This window comes from Meleagris gallopavo, chromosome 2 (assembly GCF_905368555.1).
Source record: "Meleagris gallopavo chromosome 2, MGAL_WU_HG_1.1, whole genome shotgun sequence".
NCBI lineage: Eukaryota > Metazoa > Chordata > Aves > Galliformes > Phasianidae > Meleagris > Meleagris gallopavo.
Genome location: NC_139405.1, coordinates 3,012,982 through 3,040,525, shown reverse-complemented (window position 1 = coordinate 3,040,525; position 27,544 = coordinate 3,012,982). Strand labels below are relative to the sequence as shown.

The following is a 27,544-nucleotide window of genomic DNA, read 5'->3' as shown; positions in this document are numbered from 1 at the left end:
ACACTCAAGATCAGGCTGGATGAGGCTCTGAGCACTGATGGAGCTGTGGCTGTCCCTGTTCTGTGCAGGGGAGTTGGACCAGATGATCTTTAAGAGTTCCTTCCAACTTAAATGATTCTAGTATGAGTAACAGTGAGGTGTAAATAAATGGCAATGGGTCTTTGCCCACACCAAAACAATGAAGAAATTCTTGTAAGAGAAAGATATGAACTGCAGCCATTCCACGCTTAATTATAATCTTGTACTAAATGTCTGCTTTCCAGTTTCCAGACTTATTCTATGTGTACAGCAGTGCTGACTGGTCTGTCACGACAGACCAGGATGGCTCCTTTCTGGGACCTGGATGAGAGGAGCTGCAGCAGAAGCGGAGGTGCTGAGAATCATAGAATCATGAAAGTGGAGAAGACCTCTGAGATCACTCAGTGCAACCCCAGCCCACTGTGCCCACTGCCCACGTCCCTCAGTGCCACATCCCCACGGCTCTGGGACACCTCCAGGTGACCCCACCACTCCCTGGGCAGCTGTGGCAGTGCAGAATCACTTCTGGAGAAGGAATCGTTCCTAACAGCCAACCCGAACCTCCCCTGGCACAACGTGAGGCCATCCCCTCTCGTCCTACGGCCGTTCCCTGGGAGCAGAGGCCGACCCCGCCTCACACAGCCTCCTTTCAGGTCGTTGCAGAGAACCACGAGGTCTCCCCTGAGCCTCCTCCAGACCCAGCAGCCCCGGTTCCCTCAGCTGCTCCCCATCACACTGGTGCTCCAGACCCCTCACAGCCCCGCTGCCCTTCTCTGGACACGCTGCAGGCCCTCAGTGTCTTTCTTGCAGCGAGGGCCCAGCACTGAGCGCAGCACTCGAGGTGCGGCCTCACCAGTGCCGGTGCGGAGGGACGCTCACCTCCTGCCGCCGACACACGCCGTGACACACGCAGCACTCACCTCAGGGCCGGCGCGGACACCCGACGCTGCTCCGTCCCCAGGCGCGGCCCAGACCCCGCCCCGCCCCGCGGCCGCCCCGGATGTGGATGCGGACGCGGCCGCGGCTCCGCCTCGCTCGGAAGCCGACGTGTCCCGGTGCCTGCTGCGGGGCCGCGGGGCGGCATGAGGCGCTGCCGGCCCCGGGCGCTGCTGTGCGGGCTGCTGCTGGCGGCCGCGGTGGCGTCGGGCGGCCGCGCTCTCCCGCAGCTCAGCGACGACGTCCCGTTCCGGGTGAACTGGCCCGGCACCGAGTTGAGCCTGGTGCGTGCGGGCTGCGGGGCGGGAAGGGAAAGGAAGGGAAGGCCCGTTGGGAAGGCGCGAGTAACGCGCGGCCTTTTGCAGCCCACGACGGGCGTCCTGTACAGGGAGGACAACTACATCCTGATGACCACGGCGGACAAGGAGCGCTACAAGTGCGTGCTGCCGCTGACGGCGGGCGGCGCCGAGGTGAGCGGCTGTGCGCGGAGCCGGGGCGGGCGGCGCCGCCGCTCTCGGGTAACGAACCCGAACGGGCGATCTCGTGCTAGGAAGAAGAGAAGGACTACCGAGGCCCGGCGCCGGGAGAGCTGCTGGAGCCGCTGTTTAAGCAGAGCAGCTGTTCGTACAGGGTGAGCTTGGCGCCGGGCCGCGTTGGGGTGCGGTGTGTGGGATGTGCCGGCGGTGCGGCTCGGGATTCCCGCGCCAAAATCAGCTCTCCGTGATGCTGCGGCCTTATTATTATCCTGATCTTACTGCTGAATTCCCACCTAGAGGCCCGATGTATTCGTACTCCCGTCTCTTCTAACAACAGTGTGAAGCTGTGGATGTTAAGTGCTTACCTGCAGGAGTAAAGCAGCCATGTGAGCTTTCCCACACAGCTGCTCTAGGACAAGTGTTCCTGAAGAAGTGCTGAAGGCTCAAAGCACACCTGCTCCAGGATGAGGCTCTCCAGTTTTCCATTGCTCTGCCATCCCGTTGGCAAGGCTCGTGTCTTGTGAGAGAAAAACGGATAGCAAACAAGCTGTGCTAAGCAGCAGGGCGAGCCAAGTGCGGCTGTTGCATCCACAGAGGGTCCCACACGAGTGCTTGAGGAACAAAGTGGGTCAGGCCAGCTGGCAAGCAGGATGACACATACAGTGCATACAATAGTTGCCTGAGCGGCTTGGTGCTGAGTCACCTCAGCTCACGCCAATGGTTTTGCAGTGAATTCGGTCTTTACACCTGTTGTGGGTTTGTTTTTGTCTCATCTGTGTGAAAGCTGAGGGAGCTTTGTCCCTTTGTTTATCTGGAACCTTGAGAAAATGCTGAGGGAACGCTGAGACTGCTCACTCTGCTGTTGTTTTTGAGGGTGCTTTTATCCACTAGTTTGGTCTGCGTTTCATTGCTGCAAAAGCCAAAAATGTGAGGGGAGATGTTATTTCTTAGGACTAGCGTGTCTAGACAGAATGTCACTTTTTTTGCTTTTCGTTTTAAGATTGAATCTTACTGGACTTACGAGGTCTGCCATGGGAAACACATCCGCCAGTATCACGAGGAAAAGGAAACAGGGCAGGTGAGTTTCCTGCCATTTGGAGCTCCCAGCCTCCCTCTCACTGGTGGAAGCATTTAGAGCTCCTTTGAAAAAGTATGGAAAATGATAATGTTTTTAAGCTTCTTTTGCTTGTAGAAAATAAACATCCAAGAATACTACCTTGGGAATATGATGATGAAGACCCCATTATCTGAACCAGGTTTGTCTTAGGTTATTTTACTAATGCTCATGAGTTCTTTTGTTTTTAATTACTACTATCTGAGAAATACACTGTAGAAAAACTGACTCCCAGTGCAAAAAAAATAGTACAGTTCTGCAGATGGCTGCCTTTTTGAAAATGTACTGTTTTCAGTTAATTCCTTTTCAGCACCTTGGAATTATCCGTCCTGTCAGTTTGCCATGCTGTCTAATTAATTAGATCCATCTGCAATAGTAAGGATCGGGAAAGAAAATATGTAGTAGAATAGATGGAAGCAATATGTGACAGATGAGTCTGTTTGGTGGTGTAACCTATTGCCCCTCTTTCTTTTTGGATGGGGAGATGTCTTAACTACTATGAGTAATGGGCAGAGCATGTAGCATGTCTTGGGCTCAGCTGTTCTGTAATAAAACATGGGATGCCAACCCACACACTTAGAGCCTTTGCAGGTAGATATGATCCTTGGAATTGTTGGAGAGTGTTTGTTAGGGTTTCTGCCACAGATTTTCGGAAATAAGGGAGCTGAGCCTTGAAGTCAAATTACAATCTAAAATAATTTTCTGAGTGCTTGCATATTGCCCAGGAATTCTTGTGGATGCCAAAAGTTCTGTGTTCACACCTGGCAATGTCTACTCCCCTTAGATATGGAGTACATTTGTTCAGAGAACTCTAAAAATTGACAAACTAATCATTCAGCAGAGCTGATGGAAAGAAGAGAGTTTATTATTTTTAATTCTAGGCTAGTACATGAAAGGTGAGCACCACCTTTCTTCCTAAAATTAACTTTAGTACCTTAATTCTGGAGGAGTTTTAGAGCCATTAATCCCATTTCTTCAAATTCCTGCTTCCAGCCTTCAGTTATGGATCTTAGTCCTGAGAAGAAGCCATGATGTTTGGCTTTCCTTATTAGTGAGTTAGTGTCTGTGTTGTCATTAATCCTGTGCGGAGGTAACTAATTTTCTTTAGAAGCTGCTCTAAGAGATGTCTAAATTGAGTTTAAGAATTGTTTTGTGGAGAGGTTGCATGTGATGATGCTTCAAGTTGTCGTGTCTTTTAACACATTGACTTTCTGTCTTCTCTGCTTGGGTGGCAGATTTTATTCTTTCTATGCTTCCTATGCAGGAATTCACACTACTCTTACAAAATAAAACAGGTGGTGTCTCAAAGTGTTGTGAGTTGAATCCATAGCTGTGATACAGTAAACTCAGAACAGCAGAGCAGTGTTGCGTCTTGCTCATCTATTCTGAATGGAGTCCAGACTTACACTTATTGTCTTTGCTCTGGACCCCCAGTCATTGTTTATTTCCTTTCTTTCCTCTTATGCACCTGCAAGTTGGTACAGTTGTCTGTTGGCAGCTTAATAACAAAGTACAAGTAAACAGAGTATATAAACTTTTCTGTGTGAGTTCACTTTATTTTGAGTTCACAGATTTTACGCTTATCTCATTCTTAATTATTCCCTAGATCAAGAAGAGAAGGAAAAGCCAAAAGAAAGCACAAAAGAGGCAAGTGAAAAACATCTATTTTAACTTTTGCCATCATAGTAGAGGCGGTTCATACGTGATGAGATTATAAAGTAGTTCCCTACCAAAACGAGTATAGAAAAAGGAAACTGTTTCTGAGGTACAGAGTGGCTGTGTGACTGGAAGCCAGCAAGCATCTGTGCAATTAAACTCCCAAGTGTAGTGTATTGTTAACTTTCTGTTAGCTAAGACAGCAGATGGTGTGGGATGCTCGAGGTTGGGTGTGTTGAAGGCTGTAGCACTGAAGCAACCGGATGGCTTTGCAGCAGGCCCTTGCAGGTTCTTCATGGCCTGGCACTGAGGTGAAGGCAGCACTCAGACCTGAGCTGACTGGCAGAGCTGCTCACTGCTCCTTATCTTGAGGCTGCAGGGGGAACACAGCTGGCTTTGGAGCTCTTCCAAAACACTGCACCCAGCTGAGAAGCTTTCTTAGAACAGCAGCTCTGGGCAACCAGTGCACAGGAAGCAGCTGCCTTTGCAGTTAGGCTTGTCATCAGACCACACATGGTGCAGTGCATCTGTGCAGCACTGAGCTGGAGGCAGTAAGCCAGAATGTGTTTGGATGTTACAGTAAAACCAAGTCACCAAGCAGGGCTTTCAGTCCAGGTTTGCTGACTCTGCACAATGTTACAGTGTTTGCTGTTTCAGAAGAATCAAAGGAGTTTTACTGCAATTCCTAACTCCTACTTTCTTTCACACAGATACCCACAAAAAACATAGAGGGGCAGATGACTCCATACTATCCTGTAGAAATGGGAAATGGCACACCCTGCAGCTTGAGACAAAACCTCCCCAGATCGAGTACAGTCATGTACATCTGTCATCCAGAAGCTAAACACGAGATTCTTTCAGTAGCAGAGGTTACAACTTGTGAATATGAGGTGGTTATATTGACACCTCTGTTATGCAACCATCCTAAATATAGGTACAGTATTCAAATTTTGGCTAACTCCAAATTTTCATCAGCTGCCATGCATGCGTTTATATGAGCCTTCTATCCACCTGTGGTTTCTGGTATGCAGCTGTGACACTCGTATGTACTTATTTTGGCAAGTATAACTTTGCCAAGTCTTAAAAGCTTTCATTCTAAGCTGAGTCATACTTGCTTTTTGGAAGTCTGCTGGTTGACTCCATATGAGAAGCAGGTGGAAAGTACTTTATTTTCAACAGGTAAGTTTCTAACCCTGTCATTCTGGAGAAGTACAAACCAGGGCCTGAAGGCTGCAGGCAGATTAAGAATACCCAATCTCTTCTCTTAGTTTATGATTTCAAGCTCTTTGGGGACCATCTGCATGGTATTCAGATACTGCACATTGTACGTGTGCTATATATGTGTGCATAGACTTCAACTTCTGTATTTAATTTCAGAAAACAAGAGTATTGTCTTCAACTATAACCTTAGTAAGATTTATTTTACCAGTTCTCTCAGCTTAGGGAGTTCCCACCTGTGCTTGTCTTGGTTTAGTGTCTTTGTTTCTGCTGTGTCAGTCATTTTTCACACGAAGAGTTCACAGTTTGTGTTATTTTCCAATAATCAATTATTATTTTTTTTTTCCACGTGGATGGATCTGTGCATTATCTGATGCACTTACTACTGCACATATGTTCTGTATGTATACTATATGTATCAGCAGAAGAACTGGAAGGGGAAGGCAAGTTGTTCTTCTATGTGATAAGAATACTGCCTTCAGCCACTAATCCCTCCCAGATGTGGAAGGATTTCTGGCCACTGGCAAGAAACACTTGAAAGTAAATACAACAGGATATTTCCCAGTTGTATCATCTTAGTCAACAAAGATAGATGGAGATAGCGGGCTTGAATTGCTGCTCAGTGTCAGCAGAGCTCACAGCAAACAAACCAACCTTGTTTGAAGGGCACTTTCCTGCAGTGTTCCATGAGACACCTCTGAGCAGTACTTCAGACACAGCAATCACTATCTTATCCAGTGATGCAGCTGCACTAACTTAGCAGACAAATATCCATTGGAACTTCTTTGGTTACAGTTTTACTTTTTTAATGTTTTTTTCTTTTTTAATGGTGCCTTGCCTTGTGTAAAGCGAGGAGACAGCTGCAACCCTGCTTCAGCCTTCTGCTTTTCCTTTCTTGAGATGAGCTGCTGTTTGCATAGCTAACTAAGAGTGTTAGAGGAATGATGGCTTATATGCAGTGGAAAAAGACACTATGTTTTAGTTCTGTAGGAACTTACATCAATACATACATACACAATCGTAATTGTGAGAACATTGAGGCTTTATCTGTGATGGTGTAACTGAAGGAAAAAAATAACTGCCTCAAGCCAGTCAGAAATGTAGAACAGTAGAAAAAAGCATGTTTTGTCTGTAAAGCATACTAAGTGATACATCCCTAAATCGTTCTGACAGGTTTAGGGCTTCCCCTGTGAATGACATCTTTTGTCAGTCTCTGCCTGGATCCCCACTTAAACCCCATAATCTGGAACAGCTGGAGAAACAGCAGGAAATGATGAAAATGCCTTTAAGAAGAGCTAAAGAGGTAGGTGGTTTCTTTTTTTTTTTTTTTTTTTTTTTTTTTTAAGTTTGAAAGTTTTTACTATTGATGTTACAATACACATAACATGCAGCTCAGTGGATCAGGGTGTTTTAATCTACATTAGGAGACCATGTCAGACTTTGGAACAGTCTGTAAGTCTGTTGCTTATTTAGGTAGCTTAGTTATTGGAAGGAAGACATCTCAGTTAAATTTGGGCAACTGACTGAAAACTTCTGTAGCCTTCTTAGCCTGCAGTTTGCAGAGTTGCTAAGATCCTTGGAATTCAGCTATACCTAAGACAGTGAAAGCATTTTGTCACTGCTTTCATACTTTTTTGCACAGCTTGCATCACATAGTGTTAAGTAATTTCCTATAGTAGAGATGATTCTACGGGAGCCATGTATTGCACCAAGGGAGATTGAGGTTGGACATTAGGAACAATTTCTTTGGTGCAAGAGTGGTCAGGTGCTGGAGTGGTCTGCCCAGGGAGGTGGTGGAGTCACTGTCCTGGAGGTGTTCAAAACCTGTTCAGATGTTGTACTGAGGGATGTGAGTTAGTGGGGAAATACTGGTTGTAGGTGGGTGGTTGGGCTGGATGATCCTGGAGGCCTTTTCCAACCTTGGTGATTCTATGATTCCATATTAAATCTATGTACTGTATTTGTATATACTTAAATTTCAGGAAGAGACACCTTCAACAAAAGAGGAGAAGTTTTCTTCCATTCATAAGCCTGTTGCTATTGGTAGCCATCAACTATTAACTGTAGGAACAACCCTCATCTCCAAACTGACTGACGACCAACTTATAAAGGAATTTCTCAGTGGCTCCTACTGTTTCCACGGGGTAAGAAATAAAAGCTAAATACAGTCAAATAGCTACTCCTTAATTGTACATAACATTTTATAAGTGTGTATAACATTTTTTTTCCCTGTGAAATTACTCCCTCAATGAGAGGCGAGGGGGCCACGCTATTTCCTCATAACAGAAGAGGGCTGCCCAGAGGGGTGTTCAGGAAACGTTCAGATGTTGTACTAAGTGGGGAAACACTAGTGGTAGGTGGACAGTTGGACTGGATGATCTTGAGATCTCTTCCAACCTTGGTGATTGTGTGATTCTGTGATTCAACCTAACTAAAAGTTTTCTTTTGTGCTAAATTCAAGACCTATTTTTGCACAGTTCCTGCCCTGGATCTCTAAATATGCTGTCTTGGCTACGTCCAGCCTAGAGCATCTCAGTAGTGCATTGTGCTGTGGCAAACCCTTCCTTAAAGCCAGCACTACTATCTGTTTTCTGTCCTCTCTCCCCACCAAATACTGCAATTATTTCTGTGTGTGCAGTGCTGCTGTGCTAGTTATAGGAGTATTTTGTGTTTGAAGAGAAAAGCATATTTCAGAATAACCTTGAAATCTCAATGGTCATTTGTTGGAATAACTCCAGGATTTAAAATCACATTGAGAGCCTCAGGCAATCTAAAATAAAATAAAAATCCCACACACAAAATACATTGTCTAAAGCACAGCTTTAGAAACAACAGTGAGAGTAAAAAGAAACAAACTGAAATAAGATCTCATAATAGACTTTTTAAAAGCTCGTTCCCTATTCTCATCCCCTTCCCCAAATAAGATGCAGCAGTTTGAGAAGTAACCTTTCAGGAAATGGGTAGGCATGCTTAAAAAAACCAACGAACCATCACTAGCAACAGCTCACAATAGTTGCTATCCTGAACTGTAGTGTTTTTAGTCCACAATTGAGAATCATTTCATGACCAAAGCCCATAGGCAACAGTGTAATGCTATATGTATAATACATATTTGGGGTATAAATCTATAGCTTTCATTGGAGAGCAGAGAGTTGGAAGTCTTAATGTTCACAAATGATATTTCCCTGACTTTCAGATATTTAAGTAGATCCTCATTAAGTGATGCTTGCTTGGTTGCGCTGGGCTAAATGCAGAGTTGAAGCAATCGTACAGTTCTTCTATTATCTAAATAAAACCAGTGCATAACTTACAGAAGCCACATCAAGTTAATGTTATAACAGCACTCTTTTGCATATAATTGCATCAGTGAAGGGAAGGTTTGTATACCAAGTTCTATGCTAGAAAGGTGTCTTCAGTTTTTTCTGTTGAAAATTGACTTAACTGAACAAATGAGAGTAGATTGTGAGAGTTGTGCTGATTTTGATAATGAGAAAGCCAGAAAAGAACAGATAAAACATAAACAGCCAGCAGAGAAAAGGCATCTGAAGTTGTCCCACTCTTTGAAAGAGAAAACATTTCTTAAAAAGATGGAGGGGATACAAATAGTTTAAGGAATTTAGTCCTTTTGCAGCTTTTCTCATGAGTTTAGATAAAACTGAGGTCCTCTTTGCTTGAACTCCTCTATTCCAGCTCTTAACTGTGCCAGTTAGTCTAATAAGAGTTTCTGTTTCAATGCAAATCAGGAATCAACATTCCTGATTAATAGGTTTGGAGTTTTACAGCTAAAATAACCAGTGGTTTTGGGTCAGGAGGGAAATGGGAGTGGCTGTTTGGGGGTTTTGTTTTGGTTTAATGCTGAAATTATATCCCTCCGTAGGGTGTTGGCTGGTGGAAGTATGAATTCTGCTACGGCAAGTATGTTCATCAGTATCATGAGGTATGTGCATGTAGCTCTGTGTGCTGCCACTAGATGGCTGTGGGTGGTGGTGGGGAGGCTGGAGGATCTGTATCTGGTCTGAAAAAAGCAGTATCCTTTTGTTGGCTGATTTAGGAGCGTGGATTTCAGAATGTAAATCGTCAGCCCTGCATAAGAGTTTATGCAGGGTAACATGGATACTACGTCAGGTAGAGCACAGTGATAATGAAAGCTGAAAATGTCTCTTGCTTGTGGAAATGCTCTTCTGGTCATTGAAATACGTTGATCAGCTTACACAGCCTGTGTGGCTGTTCTGAAGAGACCATCAACTTGAGTCTTGACCTTACAACATCATCCTTCATAGCTTGTCCCAAATGCAAGAATGTGTCATGTTGACAGGAGCAGACTCGCTCTAGAAATGACACTCCACTCATTCAGACATCTTCACTGCTAAAATTATAGTACAAGGTCATTATCAGCCTTTCTTTTTTTAGGACAAGGAAAGTGGCAAGACTTCTGTGGTCGTGGGTACTTGGAACAAGGAGGAACACATTGAATGGTCCAGAAAGAATGCTGCTAGAACGTACTATCTTAAAGAAGATGGTACGCAGACAGTTAGGTATGCTTACAGTCACTGAGATTACTGCTCTGGTTATAAGTTCCTGAGTTACTCTCATATGTGTGGCAGAGAAAAATAAATGCCAACATCCACCTCAGCCACACATGAATATTTACTGATAGATAAGCTGTTACAAGCATGTTGATTTTTTTTTTTTTTTTTTTTTTTTTTTACCCCTAATCAACATGCCATGTCAAGAAAGGTAATTCAAGACTGGATATGAGGCAGATTCTTCCAATACTAAACAACTGTTTGCTCCTGTAATACTGAAATACATTATTTTACTTCTTTGTTATACGTGTTGAAGTTAAATGTTTGAAATTACGAGATACCATAAAAAACAAATCAGCTCTGTGCATAAAAATTGTGTTTACTGTTTCCAAACTTTTGGGCAGGATGGTGTCTCATTTCTATGGAAATGGAGATGTTTGTGACTTAACTGACAAGCCAAGGCAGGTGACAGTGAAATTGAAGTAAGTGAACTTTTTTTTTTTTCTTTTTAGTAAACTGATGTTTTGTGTTTCTGCTTTCTCTTCCATAAGGGAAAGTAGTATCTTTCTGCCTTTCATAAAGCTCAGAAAGCAATGACTGTTAGCTGGGCTTAGTAAAAAGTAATGCTGATAGTAGGGAAATATATTTTATTTTTGTGCTTCTTAAATGCTAAAAACAGCAACATTTCTTTTTTCAGATGCAAAGAATCTGATTCACCTCATGCTGTAACCATATATATGCTAGAGCCTCATTCTTGCCAATACATCCTTGGGGTATGTAAACACATACTTGACTTTCCAAAGATCAGCTGTCACGTAGTGGAGGATGTCTCAGGGTACACGTTCCACTTCATGGAAAGTGTGAGATCAGTTCTGATTTGATTGACTGCTTGTATTAGTCACAGAGAATAATTTGGTTGATTTTTCTACTCAAGTGACAAACTTTACAGCTGCCATCTGAACCAGGGCTAGCAGTGCAGCCTGCCCCTGGCAGGGGAACATAGACACCGTCCAGAAAGACACATCAGGATTTCCAAATGCACTGAAAAATACTGATGTCATTTTGGTGTTCTTACTAAATCTGATGAAGGTGCTGCTTCATCTGGTCACCACTGGGCACCTTAGACATGCGACATGTGCTGTGCCTCTTGCCCACTGGTGTGATTAATCTTGTGATCTCTGTTGTGGTCTCTTGTAAAAGTTATTTCACGGTTATTTCATATTTTCACACTTTAATATTTTGGTCTCGTGTGTTCAAGGTGGAATCTCCTGTCATCTGTAAAATTTTGGATACAGCAGATGAATACGGGCTCCTTTCAGTACCCAGCTAAAGAACAGCACAGTCCATGATGACAAAAGCCATACCCATCAGCATCCCAGCTGGCCTTTTCTACATTAACACCATGCCTGTGAGATGACCGACCAGTACAGAAGTGTTCAGCCAACCAGCCTCACCAGCAGATTTCTCCGAGATGAGGGACTCATGAACCACTTTGTGTATAATTATGTGTATATAAGAGGTTATCGATAAACTTTTAACAATTAAAATCTTGTCTTGCACTCCTTGTTTGAGTTGTGTGTGAGGCATTCTGCATTGATTGTCATCATCAAGTTACAAATCACCAGCTTTCAAAAGGCAAAATGGACACGGTCTGGCTTCAAGGGAGGAGTTCAACTGCCAACAGAAGGGAAAAGGGAAACCAACGCTTCTTGCAGAAGCTTTCAGCAGGCACCCCAACAAGAATTAGTTGTTCTAATGCACTACTTAGTTTGTCCAAACGCAAATGCTGCCTCAGTTTGACTGTTGGAACCTGTCTCAATATCACAGTCCTTTTGCCTCTTAACTTACTTTGTCCCTGTTCAGCTGTCACTTCTGCTTTTTAGTCCTCTTTATTTTGTTGTTTTTGTAGGTATTGCTAACTTCATAGGGTTCATCTTAATGTATTTATTTTGCTGACCGTTCCTACTGACATGTACCAGACTTGCTGTTCTGCTTGGGGAGCTAAGGTATAATACTAGATTGCTTTGGATCAGCTGACATGCAACATACCCCTAAAGATTTCCTTCCTTGAGAACATTGTAGAGCTGGCAGAAAGTTCTTTTGCTGCTTTTACTGAGTGCCATATTCCTAACTTGTTTTGAGTGATCACAAACCAACCTTGTTCACACTAACCACACCAGATGACTTGTGTGTCTTGGTCACAGCCCTGCAGTAAGACTTGGCACATGCACCATCCTGCTGAGAATCAAGGTTCCTACTGAAAAAGAACTTACTGAATGCTTTCAGATACTTTCTATTGAGTTCTACCATAATGAGCTGGGGAGTTGTGCAAGGTGTGTAATGATCTGAGATGCACAGAAGCTGGGCAACACTTCAGTGCACAGAAATGGCATGTCCTCAGTGTCTTGATTGCCATTAGTTTGTCAGCCAGCTGCAGGTTTCCTCTTTCCTAGAGTTGTGCAAAGTGTAGGAGTTTCATAACTGATCTCAAGCAGAAATCCACTGAGCATCTGGCATGTGACTGGTCTGGTACTATCCAGACTATCAAGTAAAGCTGTGAGACTGTTGCAATTAACAACTAAATTTACTCTCTTACACAACAGAAGAGAACAAAGCAGCAGCCCGATGATAGGCCATTTAGATACAAGTCATTCTTCCTGTTCACATCCTAATTTTGGATTGGACAGGGGAAGAGAATCTTACTCAGATTTTGTATTGTTCCCTCAAGTGTGAGGAAAATCATCCTTAAATTTTAATCTTGTATTAAGTCAGCTTTTAGAAAACTGGAGGCATAAGAAGCAAAGACCTAACTTTAGACATTTAACTTTGTTTCCATGAAGTATTTTTACTTGCCTGAACAGCCCAATCCTCTCACTGCATCTGGAACAGCTGTTAACAATCTGGACCCCCTACTGACCAAAGGCTGTCTTTACACGCGATTCAACGAGTTTGTGTCTGCAAGTGGGCAGTGCACTGTGCTTAAGAACGTGGTCTCAGAAAGTGCAGACAGACAGGGGAAGAAAGTCTGCAGGCTCCAGCAGCATCTTCCCATACTGCCTGCATGGATGCCAAAGGGGGAACTGCAGTGTGAGCAGCTGCAACCAAAATGTCTTTAAACTACTTTGGGTACTCCCAAATCAACATAACAGTAAGAAAATACAGTGTTGTGCTTTAGCTTCCTCTAATCTGTCTTGATAACAGACTGGCTGACTCTTACTGAGGCTGCAGCGGCAGGAGTAAGTGTGAGACAGAACTGTGCAACCCCTGATGGCAGTTCTGAATTGAGGCTGCTCCATCTCTATTTACCTGCTTTGAGGAAAGTCAGCATCACTGTGGCTCAGTGCTGTGCAGAACTACTAAGCAGTGAGTGCTCGAGCCCAGGTTGTATGTGTGGGGACACTGTCAGACCTCATCAGCACATATTGGGTTAGGTCACATTCAAGGGAGGAGAAACCACAACAGACTAAAACCTTTCTGCACATCTGTTTGTTGTGGTAGATTAGATCAGAGGAGAAGATTGACAGACTGCAGAATTTAAAGAATTCCACTTCCCCTCATGGCAGAGAAGTGCCCAGCACAGTGGGGAAGTGCAGCCTCTGTGACTAAGCAGCCACAGCACCTCAGCATGCCACTGAAACCAAGGAAGATCTGCTGCTATTTATGTGCTGTTGCCAAAACCACATATCTAGTTCTCCATATTCCTCAGCTTCTGCCACCCCTTGCAGGGGAAGCAACGCACTCACATATCCCCGCTCTGCATCCAACATACCTGCAAGCATAACACCATGACATCCAAGCCTCTGGCTCTGCCATTAGTGCTCTGCATTACACAACAAAGGCTTCATTGGACATCAAATACCAAAACGGTACATGAGGCAATACCAGATTTACAACCATTTATAACTACAGGAAGAAAAAGTTTTTCCAGCAATGAGCAAAGCGCACGACTGGATAACAAAGTTGAAAAGTAAAGCACTAAGCTAAAGCTCAGGTTGCTGAGGTATTTTGCCTCCAAGAGACTAAGAGCCAAATCCGTGCTGCATCTCCTCTCCCAAGCAGCCCATTTTGTCCAGCCACCAAAGACTACCACTGATTATCTCTCCAACCAATAATTTATTGTGACAGGAACTGGGTGACAGACCGACACCTAAATTAACTCTTTTGATCTGGGTTGTGCACGTCACTTACCTTTGCCAGTAAAAGTCAGCAGAGGGTCTTGACACCATCTGCTCCAAGCCCAGCAGGAGCACTGCTGCACTACAGGTTTTTCCTGTGCTCACAGAAAAATTTTTTTTCAAGTCATGAGAATTTCTTCACCTTGTCCTTAATGAAAAGAACTACTGTGTGGTGCAACACCTCCCACACGACAGGGAAAGCCCAGCACACAGCGCAGGTTTCCTTAAATGGCTTTTTCAGGAAGGACTTGACTCAAACTCACAGAGATGAGAACACTTTTCTTTTTTACCCTCTCCTGTATCTCCCCTGCTAACAGCTGAGTTGGGAAAGAACCAGTGTGGGATGAGGAGGAGGAAAGATGTGCACCAAAAACCAAAGAGCACAACAGATCATGAATTGATACTGCTGGAAGTAATTAATCCCAACATAAGCTTATGTTCTCATACATTTGAATCTGGAAGAAAAGCTCCTTCTTTGATGCTCTCCTAGGCAGGCCCTGGGATGTGGGAGCCTCTCAGTACCAAAAAGAGGAAAAAATGAGCTTCCTTGGGTGTGCAGAAAGCACGAAGTGGAACTGGAGCTCTGTGGGTTTAGGGGCCGATCTGCTTAGATTTATGCCTGTGATGGTATGCAGAGTTGCACCTCAGCCTGAGAGGCATTTGTTTCCTTCCTCATTTAAAAATCACCAGTGTGGAAAATAGCTCAAACAACAGACAGCAGTAATAGCACCGATGTAATCTGCAATTAGTCAAAGGAAATTACATCAAAGGAAAGTAGATCTGTGAAAGTGAAACATGCTGCTTATTGAAGGTATTTATTTCAATGAGAAGAGCTCAATGAATGAACTGTTTTATGCCCCAGAATACTAGATTCATCCACACAAAAAAAGATCATCAGCAGTAAGCACCTAATGACATTCCCCTTTCCCCAGCTCATCAGTACAGGAATGCTTAAAGCTCACTTATGAGTCAGAAACTGGTGAACTCCTACAAAACCCAACCCCATATAGCACAGAGTCACTCACTTCCTGCTAGGACCTGCTAAAAAGCCATCAGGAAATGGAATTGGAATTTTCTGTAGAAAGTAAGAGTCATATGATGAATGATCTTCCATCTCTACTCAAAGAGTGCTCAAACGCTGCAGCCCTGAGCCTTCAGACAATACGGATTCCTTCTAGAGCTAATTCCTAACTGCCATTTAAACTCACAAATTATTATCTGCATGACTGAAACAAGAAGCAGATTATTTATGTAAGACATCAGCAAAGCTAGATATAGCTGAAAGGATGCAGTGGCTCAATGTGTGTGGCAAAACAGCCCATGCCAAGTTTCACTTAACTCGAGAGGCAAAATAAGACAATCAGGCTTGGAAACAGTTTTCTCAAGTGGTACAGAAACACAGGGTATTATTTTAACATTAACATTACAACACTAATATTTGGACCCCCCAAATCTGCCTCAGTTCTTTGGCCACACTTGCATTTTGCCTCTTTGCTCACACAGGGCTTTCTTGTGTACTGCTGTTCCTCCACAATCCCCAGAACAGTCCTGTGCTGGAACACAGCTGGTCCATCTTCTCAAAAGAGAGGGCTACAGAGTGAGTTTCAAGAAGTGAGTGGCTCCCTTCTGGTCAAGGAAAGAAGGCTCACCAGGGAGATACGGCTATCTACAGGGGTCACTGCAGGTTCAATTCTGACATGTCCAAACCACTTTTGATTTCCTGTCTCCTGCTAAAGCAGGGAGGGATCTGTTTGGGCAAGGCATGGCTTCAGGGCAATTCCCACAACCTGGCTGGGCAAGAAAGTGCCAGTCTGATTAGAAAGGGGACACAAACAACCCTGGGGATTTCCAATCCCTCAGGACCAGACAGGGAGCCTCAGAGCTATCATAAGTATTTCCAGTCACTGATGGTTACAAAAGAGTGGAAACATCTTTAATTTTTTTTTTGTTTTTTTAGAAGAAAAAAGCAGAGCAAATGACAGCATTCAGTGCCTTGTGCAATCTGTTGACTCCACCAACATCCTGACCTGAGCGAGCTGTAAGCAAAGAGCACGTCTTTAAAGGCAGCATTACAGACAAGAAGAAAATCTCCTGTTCTTTTCCCTGCTCAGACAGAAGCGAGGCTTCCAGCAGCAGCGTGAACAGCTCTCCCATTTCAAATGTAAGTCTAATGATACTTGGTTTTTCTTCCCTCTCCAGGAAGGCTGAGAAAAGTACAGTGGGACATCTGCTAGAGTATCCTCCACTATCCATTGGTTCTCCTTCCTATCTCTACCATAACTGCAGCACAGCAGCCAAAATCCCAGAGGATACCCTGGGAGCAGGTCGTTGAGAGTAACCTCTAAGCCTTAAATCAAGCAGCTCCCACGCCACATTTCCCCCTGGAGCAATGGGCTCCCATTGGCAGGAAGGTTTCTTGCTGTGAGGAGAACCCTGTCACACGCACCCCACAGCCCATCCCGCCCCACTGCCAGCACTAAAAAAGCAGCAGTGGGGCCGGGCAACTCCGGAGGCTGCAGCAAGGCTGTGAGGAGAGTGGGCGCTAGAAACACGAGGTAGGCTTTAACTGTCTCTCATCTGTAGGTGCCGTGTAAGGCTTTGACACCTTTGGGGTGGCTTACTGGTGTGGGGTGCTTGGTGGGGCTGGTCCTGGTTCCGGTCTTGGGGCTGGTTCAGGACTGAGGACATACCTGGAAGGGCTGTGCTTTCCCTCTGCTTTCTTCTTCTCAGTTAAATGTGAGGATCCTGGCCTGGTGGCTGTGATGGTGGCTAAAAGGGGCTTTGTTAAGGCTCGATCACTCTGCTAATGGTGCACATTTCCACATAACAAACAGAAGACACGGAAGCGCATGATCCAGTGCGAGCAAACTCCAAGAAAGACGTGGGGCAGGAGAGGAGCCGAGCGGCGACCTTACCAGGCTCAGGGAAGTCTTCAGAGATGAGTGGGTCGGCAGGCAGTGATCTCTCCTGGTGCAGGGTGCCATATCCAAATCCACCACTTTCAATTTCGGAGCCAGTTTTCTCTTTTTCTTCTTCCTACAGGTAAGATTAAATCAATGTTCAGTGGTAAATTCAGTTGTGAGCCAGGATGAGAAGCACGAAACCCCTGCAAACAGCATTTAGGAAAGCGCAATTCAGATTGCACAACGGGAAGCTGTTGCTGAGAAGGCTGCTTACAAACTGCCTGGGGAGGGGAAAAGGTATTTTACAACAGCAAACACTCACATTTGCTACAGTGATCTGAAATGTATAGTGCTCTACTTCAGATCCTTCCGACACCTCTTCTAGTATTGCCTCTTGAACAAAATAACACGTTGTTGTGTGGATAACAAGGGATTCAGATGCTACTAGTGAAACAATTTATGTACTTGCCAATAAAGTAGGATAATTTAATGTATTTAAAGGATAGCCATTTATGCAATGTAGAGCGTATTATAATGATGGATTTTACATTTCTTTTCTCTAGGATGAGGGTCCTTACCGGAAGTCTTTATTTCTGCTTCATTTCTTTCTTATTCAGTAGAGCCAATGGATTCCTAGTTCAGACAACATCTCCAATGTCTTCCTTCCCATTTTATAACTACTCTTACTTAAACCTCACTTCTGTATCAGAAGCACAAGCTCCCAAAACAGCAAGAGCTCTGAACTTCTCACATAATGCAATTGAAAAAATAACCAAAAGAGACTTTGAAGGTTTTGATGTACTGGAAGTTTTGGACCTTTCCTACAACCACATTAAGGACATTGAACCTGGTGCATTTGAGAACCTGCTCAGCCTTGTTTCTGTGGATTTATCATTTAATGATGAGAATCTTCTGGTATCTGGTCGTGCATCTCACCTGAAACTCATACCAACCAGTGGGGCTTTAGGACCTTCACAGACTTACATGTATTTTCAAAAATCAGCAGAGGCTACTCTGGTGCCTTCTACACCAGCTGAACTGCTGCCACATTTGGAAGATCCATCCAATCCGGGAAATGTTAGCCCAAGGTTCAGACAAAGAAGAGCAGAGGAAAATACAACTTCCCCTCCAGCAGCCACGCTGAGGCCTGATGTGTGTGGAGCACCAATCAATGGGTTGCTTGACCTATCAAGGACCAAACTATCTGATGAAGAGCTGGCAGCAAAACTGGATGCAGACCTCTGCCAAGCTAAGCTGGGTGCTGTTTTGGAGTTTAACATTAGTCACAGCGACCTAGAAATGGATCTTCTATCTCTGTTCATCTTGTTTTTGCCAATGAAAGACATACGGTCTGTTGATGCAAGCTACAACAGAATAACAATTAACAACATAGACGTTGAAGCAATCTGTCACTTCCCATTCAGCAACTTTTCATTTTTAAATATCAGCAACAATCCCATAAATAGGTTGGAAACGGTGTGTCTCCCGCCAACCATCAGGGTCATTGATTTGTCCTTCACAAACATTAGTACAATACCTGCAAATTTTGCTAAAAAGTTATCTAAATTAGAACGTATGTACGTTCAAGGAAATCAGCTCATATACACTGTACGTCCAGAAAGCTCCAGTGCAGCCACAAGGCCTCCGCCTGGAACTGTACATATCAGTGCCATTTCCTTTGTCAGAAACCAGGCTGGTACACCCATCGAAAGCCTTCCAGAGAGAGTGAAACACCTGAAAGCGTCCAACTGCTCCATTGTAGAACTTCCAGAATGGTTTGCCAACAGAATGCAAGAACTGCTATTTCTGGATCTCAGCAGCAATCGGATTTCCATGCTTCCTGATTTACCTATCTCTCTGCAGCACCTCGACATAAGTAACAGCGATATTAAAATGATACCCCCTAGCTTTAAATCTCTCTCCAACTTAACCGTATTTAATATTCAAAATAACAAAATTACAGATATGCATCCTGAATACTTCCCGTCGACTTTAACAACATGCGATATTAGTAAAAATAAGTTGAAGGTGCTGACATTAACCAGAGCCCTGGTGAACCTCGAATCGCTTAACGTCTCTGGAAACCTAATCACCAGACTGGAACCCACCAGCCAACTTTCTGCACTCACTAACCTGGACAGTAGTCACAACCTAATTTCAGAACTCCCTGACAACTTCGGGCAATCTCTCCTGATGCTGAAGCATTTTAATTTATCAGGGAATAAGATCTCCTTCCTGCAGCGCGGCTCCCTCCCAGCTTCCCTGGAGGAGCTGGACATTAGCGACAATGCCATCACTACCATAGTGCAGGATACTTTTGGACAGTTAACAAGCTTGAGTGTTCTGACTGTTCAAGGGAAACATTTCTTTTGTAACTGCGACTTGTACTGGTTTGTAAACGTCTACATCCATAACCCACATTTGCAGATAAATGGCAAAGACGATCTCAGGTGCAGCTTTCCACCAGACAGACGGGGCTCGCTGGTGAAGAGCAGTAATCTCACACTTCTGCACTGCTCCCTGGGCATTCAGATGGCCATTACAGCTTGTATGGCCATCCTGGTTGTTCTGGTGCTAACTGGCTTATGTTGGCGCTTTGACGGGCTGTGGTATGTGAGAATGGGCTGGTACTGGTGTATGGCAAAGAGGAAGCAGTACAAGAAGAGGCCAGAAAACAAGCCCTTCGATGCCTTCATTTCATACAGCGAGCACGATGCAGACTGGACAAAAGAGAACCTACTGAAAAAACTGGAAACTGACGGATTCAAGATATGTTATCACGAAAGAGACTTCAAACCAGGGCATCCTGTACTTGGCAACATTTTTTACTGCATAGAGAACAGCCATAAAGTCCTTTTTGTTCTCTCTCCCAGTTTCGTAAATAGCTGCTGGTGTCAGTATGAACTGTATTTTGCTGAACATCGGGTCCTGGATGAAAATCAGGACTCCCTCATTATGATAGTGCTGGAAGACCTCCCGCCCAACAGCGTGCCTCAGAAGTTCAGCAAACTCAGAAAGCTGCTGAAAAGAAAAACCTACTTAAAGTGGAGCCCTGAAGAACACAAACAGAAGATTTTCTGGCATCAGCTGGCAGCTGTCCTAAAAACAACCAACGAACCGCTGGTGAGAGCAGAAAATGGACCCAATGAGGATATAATTGAGATGGAATGAGAGATAAGGACTTATACAGACTGTGCCTGGAAAGTCAGCAGTCAAATAAAAGTGTTTCCACAATTACCTTCTGCAAAGCCTGCTGTGTTGTTATCCAGAGGGATGAGACCCGAGCACTGGTAAACAGCCTTTCATTTCTGGGTGCTTGATTTTCTTCAGCTATTACTAGCATTTCTTAAAATGTTGTGGTTGGCACCTGAAAGGAAGAACAGCTTGAGTCACACTGCAGATCCTAACTATCTTTTGGAGATTACTGCAGTAATAATGAAAAGTAGCGTCATTCAAATACAAAGTGCTTCGGATTCTGAAATCTAGTACAGTTTCAAATAGAACGCACCAGGATTACAGTCAAGAAAAACACAAACTGTAATAGTATATGGGTAAAAATTTCCTTCTGTGGTTTGGCACAAGAAGATTAAAGGCAGTGTAGCCACCTGAGAGATGCAAATGCAAATCCATGGTGCTGCCTCACTTGGGTACGTAGTGGAAGAGAACAGACTTACAGATTTTTCAAAACTGCAAACTAACATTAGAACCAGACAACCAAGAACAAGCGAGCTGAGTATGCCAGCCTGTACTGTTAAATAATTGGTGTTTTATCTGAATGCTGTTACCACAAACCTCCGAAAAACAGGCAAGAAAATTCTGTATAATAATATTATAATAATAGGTTTAAGAAAATTTCACTTGACACAATCAGCCTAATCCATTTCATATCATTTCGGTGCTATCTCTGCCTAGTCACCATCATCACCTAACACTACTTACTTACACTGTATGAAAAAATAAAAGAATAATCAACTGATCTAACACATTCCACATTCAAGAGAGAAAAACAGGTCCTGGCAGTAAATAAGTATCAGCTGAGAACAGATCATTTGGTGCAGCACAATCTGGATTTGTTTGTAAGATGAGCAAACCCAAACCACTGATCTTTACTTGGCTGGTTCTGATAGTCCAAGTGGGCTAAAGAAAAGAAAAGACCAGATATACCACAGGAGAGTCTGAAGGAAGTCATTTTTGTCATACAACTGATTACTTCAGTTTAAATTGTGCTTGAAAGAAATTGTGGCTATGTATTTTCAAAATGAAATCATTCTTCTGTTTATTACATCCATAAACCTCCTCCAGAAAGACAGTTATTAAATAGAATCAAAAACTTAAATCAGATATTGTTTGAATGAAGTTGTTATACTTGCCTATCAGACACACAGACATATGAACACACTGGTTGCTTTAGGAGCACGGCTGGCACCAGGGGTTAAAGCAGAACAGTAACAAAAGGTGCTTTAAAGGGACTTAATTTCCTTTTCCTTAATTACAGCTGTACCCTCTCCTCTTTACTCCCACATGAACATTCAATGCAAATTACTTCAGTGAACTACTTTTGTGAAAAAGGCAAGAGGGATTTAATCTCCTGTCATGTGATGAAGTTCAGAGGACCCAAAACAAACGCATGGTATGGAAGTGTGCATACATACAGCAGACTCAAAAACTTCATGTTCCATGCTTCGTGTCCAAACCAGTCTTAGTGTATATCTTAAACCCTCACAAAGTCCATCCCAGGCCCTGCCCTACATTCTGCAATATGAGATGGTCAAAATCCCATGTATTTTTACCTCCAAATTAAGAGAAATACAAAGAGAGAAAAAAACAACGCATCTTTTAAGTACTTTTTGTAATTACGTTAGTAAGAACCACGTCTGGGCAGAGGGAAAAGACTCACTGAAATCATTTCCATTTTACATTAGTATTAGAAAGTTGTTTGCATTCATTTTATTGCAATAAAGCCGTACTGAATTATTCAAAGTTAATTAAAATTCCGAGTGCTAAACAAAGAACAGTGTTCATAAACGAACAGCCTTCCAGGAAAATCTTGAGAACAGTTGGGTTAACAAATAGCCCAAACCAACGACGACTCACACACAGCAATGAGGTGAATGGTTCATCTTCCCATCGCGACCATTTTCTTAAAGGGCTGCCATTCTCCTACCACAGGCACCAGAAGTCTGTGGCACGGTTGCTCTGGAGATAGCACAGCTCTCCTGAAGCCAACAGCATCTGAGGGGCGACTGCTTGCTTGGAAAAGATCTGTCCGCTCAAAGCAGTGATTGTCAGGAATTTAAATGCCTGCAGATCATTCCAGTTCATAAGGAGGTCCCACAACACACTGCACGACACAACTGGGTGGATTTATTAAAAATACTTCACTTCTGTTGTTTGCTCACAGTGTCAACCTCTAGATAAAGAGTATAGGTAGACGTATTAAACTTTAAATCAAATTGACATTGCAGGATGAGGTCAAAGCCTTGTAGTGGCCTGGCTCCTCCAACAACCTGTTACTCTTGTTCTAAAAGTTGTTCATAGCTCTCAGGAAAGTCTCGGACGAACTTCTCCACTTCTCACTCTTAAATAAAGCCACAGACAAAGAGCAACCAACAACACCAGAACAAATTAGAATATTCCAGAGGTGACTGCATTATTAACAGGTGGCAGTACTGTAATATTGCAATATTCAGCCCTGTCCTCAAATAAAATCTATAATTCATACTGGGCAGTTATTTCTATCAGATGAAAAACACTTGGCTGAATACATTATTTTGGGATATATAATGGCACCAATCCTTACAATAAATGTACAGTGGAAATCAATACGTATATTTCAGAGGTTCATTATGGCACCACAATTCTTCTCTCCAGTCCCCTCCCGGTGGCAATACGTCACTGTCTGTCAAACCCTCCTGCTCCAGAAATCTGAAATTCACAGAGATTTTGGTGCTACTGACACTTGCTACATCAAAATATCACAAACCCTTGCGACCTTCAGCAAATGGAAATTTAAACCAAAGCATTACCAAACATCCTCTCAACTCTTCCTTCCTGAAAATATGGCAAATATGCATTTCAACAGATAACACTCCTGGCACAGCCTCAGATTGTTCTCTGAGATATTTGCCTCATGATGTAATTAATCACGTCATGGAGTAACAATTCAAAATGCAAGCCTAAAATGTTGCCCCTTCTGACTTGACAGAGAAATTCAAGAAAAAGCCACGAAAGTAATATTCTAGTATTCACTTCAAATGCATGTAGCCAGATGTTAACACTACTGTTTTGTTTTTTTTAAGTTGGCAGCAGTACAGCAATACCATTGAGTTTAGAACTCAAACAGTGACAGGCATCCCCTAAATGAGCTATCAGACCTGCTTTCCCAAGGTTACACTGAGGGTACGGGTATCGGCTTGGCCGAAGCGCTGTCACAGTCTCGCACCAGGTCGGTGGTGGTGTGGTAGTGCATGGCAATGTAGGATTTGGTGAATCCAAAAGTTGAGTTCACCGGCTGTAAGCTGTTTGGGGTGCTCGCTTCCTGGGAAGGGCTGCTGTTGTAGATACTGTAATAGGGCTCAATGCGAGTGTTCATGGGGGTTGAGCTGCTCTGTCCATAATGCTGATGTCCATAGGACGCCTTGGGACTCAGCACGCTCTCCTTGGAATGACTGGGACCGCAGGCTTGGTCCACAAACTTTTTCTGAGGCTTAGGAGACAACACGTACGCTGAATTGGTCTCATGGTGGGACGACTTGTTCCTGTTGACTTCCAGGCTGCCTTTGCCCATGGCTCGAAGCCTCGTCTTCTGCTTGCAGCAGAAAAAGACAAGGGATAGGTACTGCAGGCACCACAGGGCTCGTCTCCGAAGTCCGGCGCTGTTGCGGGAATATATAAAAGGGTTTAATCCGGATTTGAAAAAAATGAGAGTAAATCCACACAGCTCAAACTGATAGAGCACAAAGCCGCCACTGCCAGACAGCATGTCCTGCACCAAAGAGATGCCCAGGGGCAGGCAGCACACCAAGACAGAAAGCACGATGACGACACACGTCACCACCGCCCTGGAGTCTTTGGCTGCGGACAGGTTGACGGCTGGCACGAGCTGCAGCCGGCCGGCAGCCGGCGGCTGGCCCAGGTGCATGGCGTAGCCGTGAGCCTGGCCGTGCTGCGGCTTGCCGGAGCCCTGGTTCCTGTACAGGGCGGGCAAGGCATTCTGCCCGGCCCCAGCAGCCGGTGGCCCCACGAAGGGCTGAGGTCTGGAGGCGCCCACGGCCACCGCAGGCGGGCACTTCCTCACCTGCGCGTTCCTCCGCAGGGCCTGGGCGATCATGACGTAGGAGACGGACACCACGGCCACGCAGCAGATGAAGTCGGTGACGTAGAGGTAGAGGATGACCTTCCCGTCCCCGCGGGCGAAGCTGGACATGGGCAGGCAGAGGCGGGAGCCGCGGGTTCTCAAGGTGGCCATGGTGGCCAGGGTGAAGCTGGCGGCCCAGAGCAGCGCGGTGAGCAGCAGCGTGCAGGGGAAAGGTGCGGCGCGGTGCGGCTGCTTGCCCAGCACCATGCGCAGGCGGTGCAGGGCGATCACCGCCACCGTCTTCAGAGACATGATGATGAAGCCGGAGCTGGTGAGGTGGAAGGCGAAGCAGAAGGCGGCCGGCACGCCTCGGGCCGAGTCGAAGAAGAGGACGAAGGCGAACATGGGAGCGGCCACTCCGCAGATGAACAGGTCGCAGAAGGAGAGGTTGAGGATCATGAAGTCGAAGTCGGTCCTGAATTTCCTGAGGGCCGGGTCGAAGAAGGACAAGAAGACGATGAGGTTGCCGTAGGAGCCCAGGCAGAAGACGAGGGCCAGCAACGAGGCGCAGGCCGCCAGGGTGGCGGTGTGGGTGCCCTCCCGCAGCCCCGCGGCGGCGCTGCCGTTCCCGCCCAGCGGCAGCAGCGCGGCAGAGGGGGGCTCCTCCTCGCCCCCCGTCGGCAGCCGCCCCGAGGCGTTCATCTCCGCCCGCCGCCTCAGCGGGGCCGCGGCGGGCCCACGGCGGGGCCGCTCTCCCGCCGCCCCGCAAAGCGCGCGCGGCCGCGCCGCCGCCGCCGCTCCCTCAGGGCTGCCCCCGACATGGCGCCGCCCGCCCCGCCATGGCGCCCGCCGCCGCCGCCGCCGCCGCGGCCCGGCCCCTTCCCCGCTCGGCGCGGCCGCCTCGGAGGCGCCTCCCGCCTCGTTCCCTCCGGCCGCGCACACGCACGGCAGAGCCGCGGCCCCCGGACCTCAGCCTGCCCGGGCGGCACGGCGGCGGAGAGGCTCGTGCTCGCCGCCGCCTCCTCAGCCACGCTGCCGTGTCACCGCTCGGCCTCTGCGGGCTGCGGCGATCCCCGCGCCGTGCGGGGCGGTTGGGCCGGCCGGCTTTTAAGGGTCCTCGCAACCGTTCCGTGCCCAGACCCCAAGCGAGTGGCTCGAGGCTGCGCTGTCCCTCCGTGCCGGCTGAGCACCAACAAAGCACCGGCTCGGTGCTGTTGATCGTCAGCGCTTCGGGCAGCAAATCTACCTGCCCTTCGCCATCGCTTTATGTGCGAACTGAGCAGACGAAAGCACGGGCAGGCGAGGCACAAAAGTACAGTGAAAATGCAGGAGGTGCAGAACTTCTGCCTTATGCGCTGGCACTTGTCTTACGCTGTACGTTTCTACATATATAGACAAATATATGAGTCTGTTGTCTTAGTAGCCCACCTCTACCCCCAGCAATGCTGCAGAAGCACGGCAGCGTTATGTGGAAGCCTCAAGGCAGAGACAAGAGCATTACATCTGAAAGCTCATCAGTAGTTTATTTTTCAACACATTTCCTTCTAAAACTAAAAGCAGTTTCTTTCAGTAAACCTGTGACTCATGGCAGCAGCCAGGCCAACGAGCCTGGCATGCTAAGCATAACCCCCAGCTGGCAATCAGTCCTGGTGTGGTACCACGCTATGCCACAGGAGCACCAGCAGCCATGAGAGCGGCGCACCTTGCTCAGGGCATTGTATGATTTTGGTCTTAAAACGGCTGCATGTAAGATTGGGCAAAGTCCCAAATCCAGAACATCACGTGCATTGTTTCCTGTGGCTTCAAGCATTCCAGCTTGGCCACCGCTTCTGTTTTCACTCTTGCTTACATTTTTGTTCCTCAGTTCTGTGGGTGAGCCCTCAATGAGTTGGGGTTTTCCATGGACAAGCCAGAACGTCCCTCCTTGAGGTTTTTAATTCACAAACACCAGAGAGTGCTGAACTGTATGATTAAGCAAGGCATGCAAGCTTCAATTACTTCAAAGTGATTAATGCTGGGGAAACTGAGATGCTTGTTCTGTGTAAGTGAAACTAATGTGCACATGATATCCACATCCTTCCAGAGCAGGTAATGTGCTGCACGAGCTGGAAGCAAGACACTGTGTAAGAGCTTCTACCTTAGTTTCACATTATGCCTAATGCCTGCATTAGACTCAGCTGCTGCTATGGTGCCACTTATTTGCAACACAAACACAATTGCAAACAGGAGCCCTTTAAAAAGATAGGAAAGGCTGAATAATTCCGTTACATTCAGTGGCTGAATGCTCAGACTTGGATGAACTTTCCCTTAGAAACTAGATTAGCAGGTGGAAGCACGCATATAGAAATACATATAGAAATAAAGCTGCAAATACCTGATGAGATTTTTTTTTTTTTTTTTTTTGCAAGTCCACGTAGTTTAAAGGAGTTCGCATGACTTTGGTCCTGTGTGCTTTTGAAAGTGTTTTAGAGCTGCTTATGTGCAAAATGGCACAAGTCTGCACTTCGGCACTGCGCGCTGAAACGCTGCGATCAGTGGTGGGTGTTCAGCTGAATGCCCACAAAGGCTGCAGGAGGCAGCAACCACAAGAGGTCATTGGAACGCAGGCTTTCACTCAGCAAGGGGATGAGATGAGGCAGAAAGATCCTAAGGGAACACGAAACACTGTGCAGTCCCTTTTGCTCAGCAAAGCGTCTGACTGGCCCGGCCCTTTCAAATGGGCTGCCAGAGGTTTGGAGCAAGGGAAAAGAGCAGCAGAAGAAACGAGCCTGGGTTTTGGAAAGCAACAATCACAGGTTCAACAACTTTTGCAACATCTTACACAAGGTACTGGAACATTAACTCTTCTTTATCATACTCCTGCACCCCTCCTTAAACCAATTTACACACAACTCTAGATTTTGAAAATTATTGCGGCCAGCAAGGCTCTCTGCCTTCGGACTGCCTCTGTGGGACACAGGTAATTCCTTTAAACACTGTGCTCTTACCACAGAAATCACAGATGATTTTGCTAGCAACCTTTGCAGGCAACCATCTGAGCCTTATTCTGTGCTGAGATCTCTCTGCACTCAAGACTGCTTTACTGAGAGTTATTCTCCTTCCTAGGAAGAGGGTAGCAACCTTTCTTCACATCAACTCATGAGATTTTCCTCCTAAATATCTTTTAATAACTCAGAGGCATGTGTTGACTGGGAGAGAGAAAAAAACATCAGTGCAAACCAACTG

General features: G+C 45.5%; 4 protein-coding genes across 8 annotated transcripts in view; 2 read left to right on the top strand and 2 right to left on the bottom strand.

Annotated features, from left to right (window-relative positions):
• The window catches only part of ASB3 (ankyrin repeat and SOCS box containing 3), a 33,492-nt gene extending 31,380 nt beyond the window's left edge, over window positions 1-2,112 (bottom strand). For 2 of the 3 annotated variants that reach the window (XR_014881799.1, XM_085218631.1), the window contains exon 1: window positions 939-1,072. The gene's annotated coding sequence lies outside the window, so the exon portion shown is untranslated. Of the gene's footprint in view, window positions 1-938; window positions 1,073-1,795 lie in introns of those variants that run through there. The other variant, XM_085218632.1, reaches the window with a different exon arrangement.
• On the top strand, window positions 1,004-11,503 carry ERLEC1 (endoplasmic reticulum lectin 1). 2 transcript variants are annotated; one of them, XM_085218635.1, is made up of 14 exons: window positions 1,004-1,238; window positions 1,320-1,390; window positions 1,505-1,585; window positions 2,431-2,508; window positions 2,623-2,686; window positions 4,151-4,191; window positions 4,911-5,134; window positions 6,592-6,721; window positions 7,401-7,562; window positions 9,296-9,355; window positions 9,829-9,953; window positions 10,349-10,426; window positions 10,642-10,717; window positions 11,203-11,503. In XM_085218635.1, exons 1-14 carry the CDS (start codon window positions 1,019-1,021, stop codon window positions 11,272-11,274), a joined length of 1,482 nt encoding a protein of 493 aa, XP_085074761.1. In that variant the 5' UTR covers window positions 1,004-1,018; the 3' UTR covers window positions 11,275-11,503. The 2 variants fall into 2 exon arrangements, with proteins under 2 accessions (XP_085074761.1, XP_085074760.1); XM_085218634.1 differs by having other exon boundaries at window positions 1,101-1,238; window positions 1,320-1,424.
• A 4,309-nt stretch (window positions 11,504-15,812) lies between these two features.
• On the top strand, window positions 15,813-22,730 carry LOC100542515 (uncharacterized). Its single transcript, XM_031552278.2, has 3 exons — window positions 15,813-16,280; window positions 16,954-17,161; window positions 17,586-22,730. Exons 2-3 carry the CDS (start codon window positions 17,058-17,060, stop codon window positions 20,191-20,193), a joined length of 2,712 nt encoding a protein of 903 aa, XP_031408138.2. The 5' UTR covers window positions 15,813-16,280; window positions 16,954-17,057; the 3' UTR covers window positions 20,194-22,730.
• GPR75 (G protein-coupled receptor 75) lies at window positions 20,260-25,592 on the bottom strand. 2 transcript variants are annotated; one of them, XR_014881800.1, is made up of 2 exons: window positions 22,117-25,590; window positions 20,260-20,389 (listed from the first exon to the last, which is right to left on the bottom strand). XR_014881800.1 is itself a non-coding variant. In XM_085218633.1 (2 exons), exon 1 carries the CDS (start codon window positions 25,019-25,021, stop codon window positions 23,411-23,413), a length of 1,611 nt encoding a protein of 536 aa, XP_085074759.1. In that variant the 5' UTR covers window positions 25,022-25,592; the 3' UTR covers window positions 20,260-20,389; window positions 23,397-23,410. The 2 variants fall into 2 exon arrangements, 1 of the variants encoding a protein (XP_085074759.1); XM_085218633.1 differs by having other exon boundaries at window positions 23,397-25,592.
• Between the last annotated feature and the right edge of the window lie 1,952 nt (window positions 25,593-27,544).

What these genes read in the sequence shown, in the direction of transcription:
- ERLEC1 (XM_085218635.1), top strand. Translation starts at nt 1,019, where the DNA reads ATGTGGATGCGGACGCGGCCGCGGCTCCGCCTCGCTCGGAAGCCGACG. An exon ending in CTTTAAGAAGAGCTAAAGAG is followed by an intron (nt 6,722 to 7,400) that starts GTAGGTGGTTTC and finishes CTTAAATTTCAG; the next exon opens with GAAGAGACACCTTCAACAAA. An exon ending in GCTCCTACTGTTTCCACGGG is followed by an intron (nt 7,563 to 9,295) that starts GTAAGAAATAAA and finishes ATCCCTCCGTAG; the next exon opens with GGTGTTGGCTGGTGGAAGTA.
- LOC100542515 (XM_031552278.2), top strand. Translation starts at nt 17,058, where the DNA reads ATGAGTGGGTCGGCAGGCAGTGATCTCTCCTGGTGCAGGGTGCCATAT. An exon ending in TCTTTTTCTTCTTCCTACAG is followed by an intron (nt 17,162 to 17,585) that starts GTAAGATTAAAT and finishes TCTTTTCTCTAG; the next exon opens with GATGAGGGTCCTTACCGGAA.
- GPR75 (XM_085218633.1), bottom strand. Translation starts at nt 25,021, where the DNA reads ATGAACGCCTCGGGGCGGCTGCCGACGGGGGGCGAGGAGGAGCCCCCC.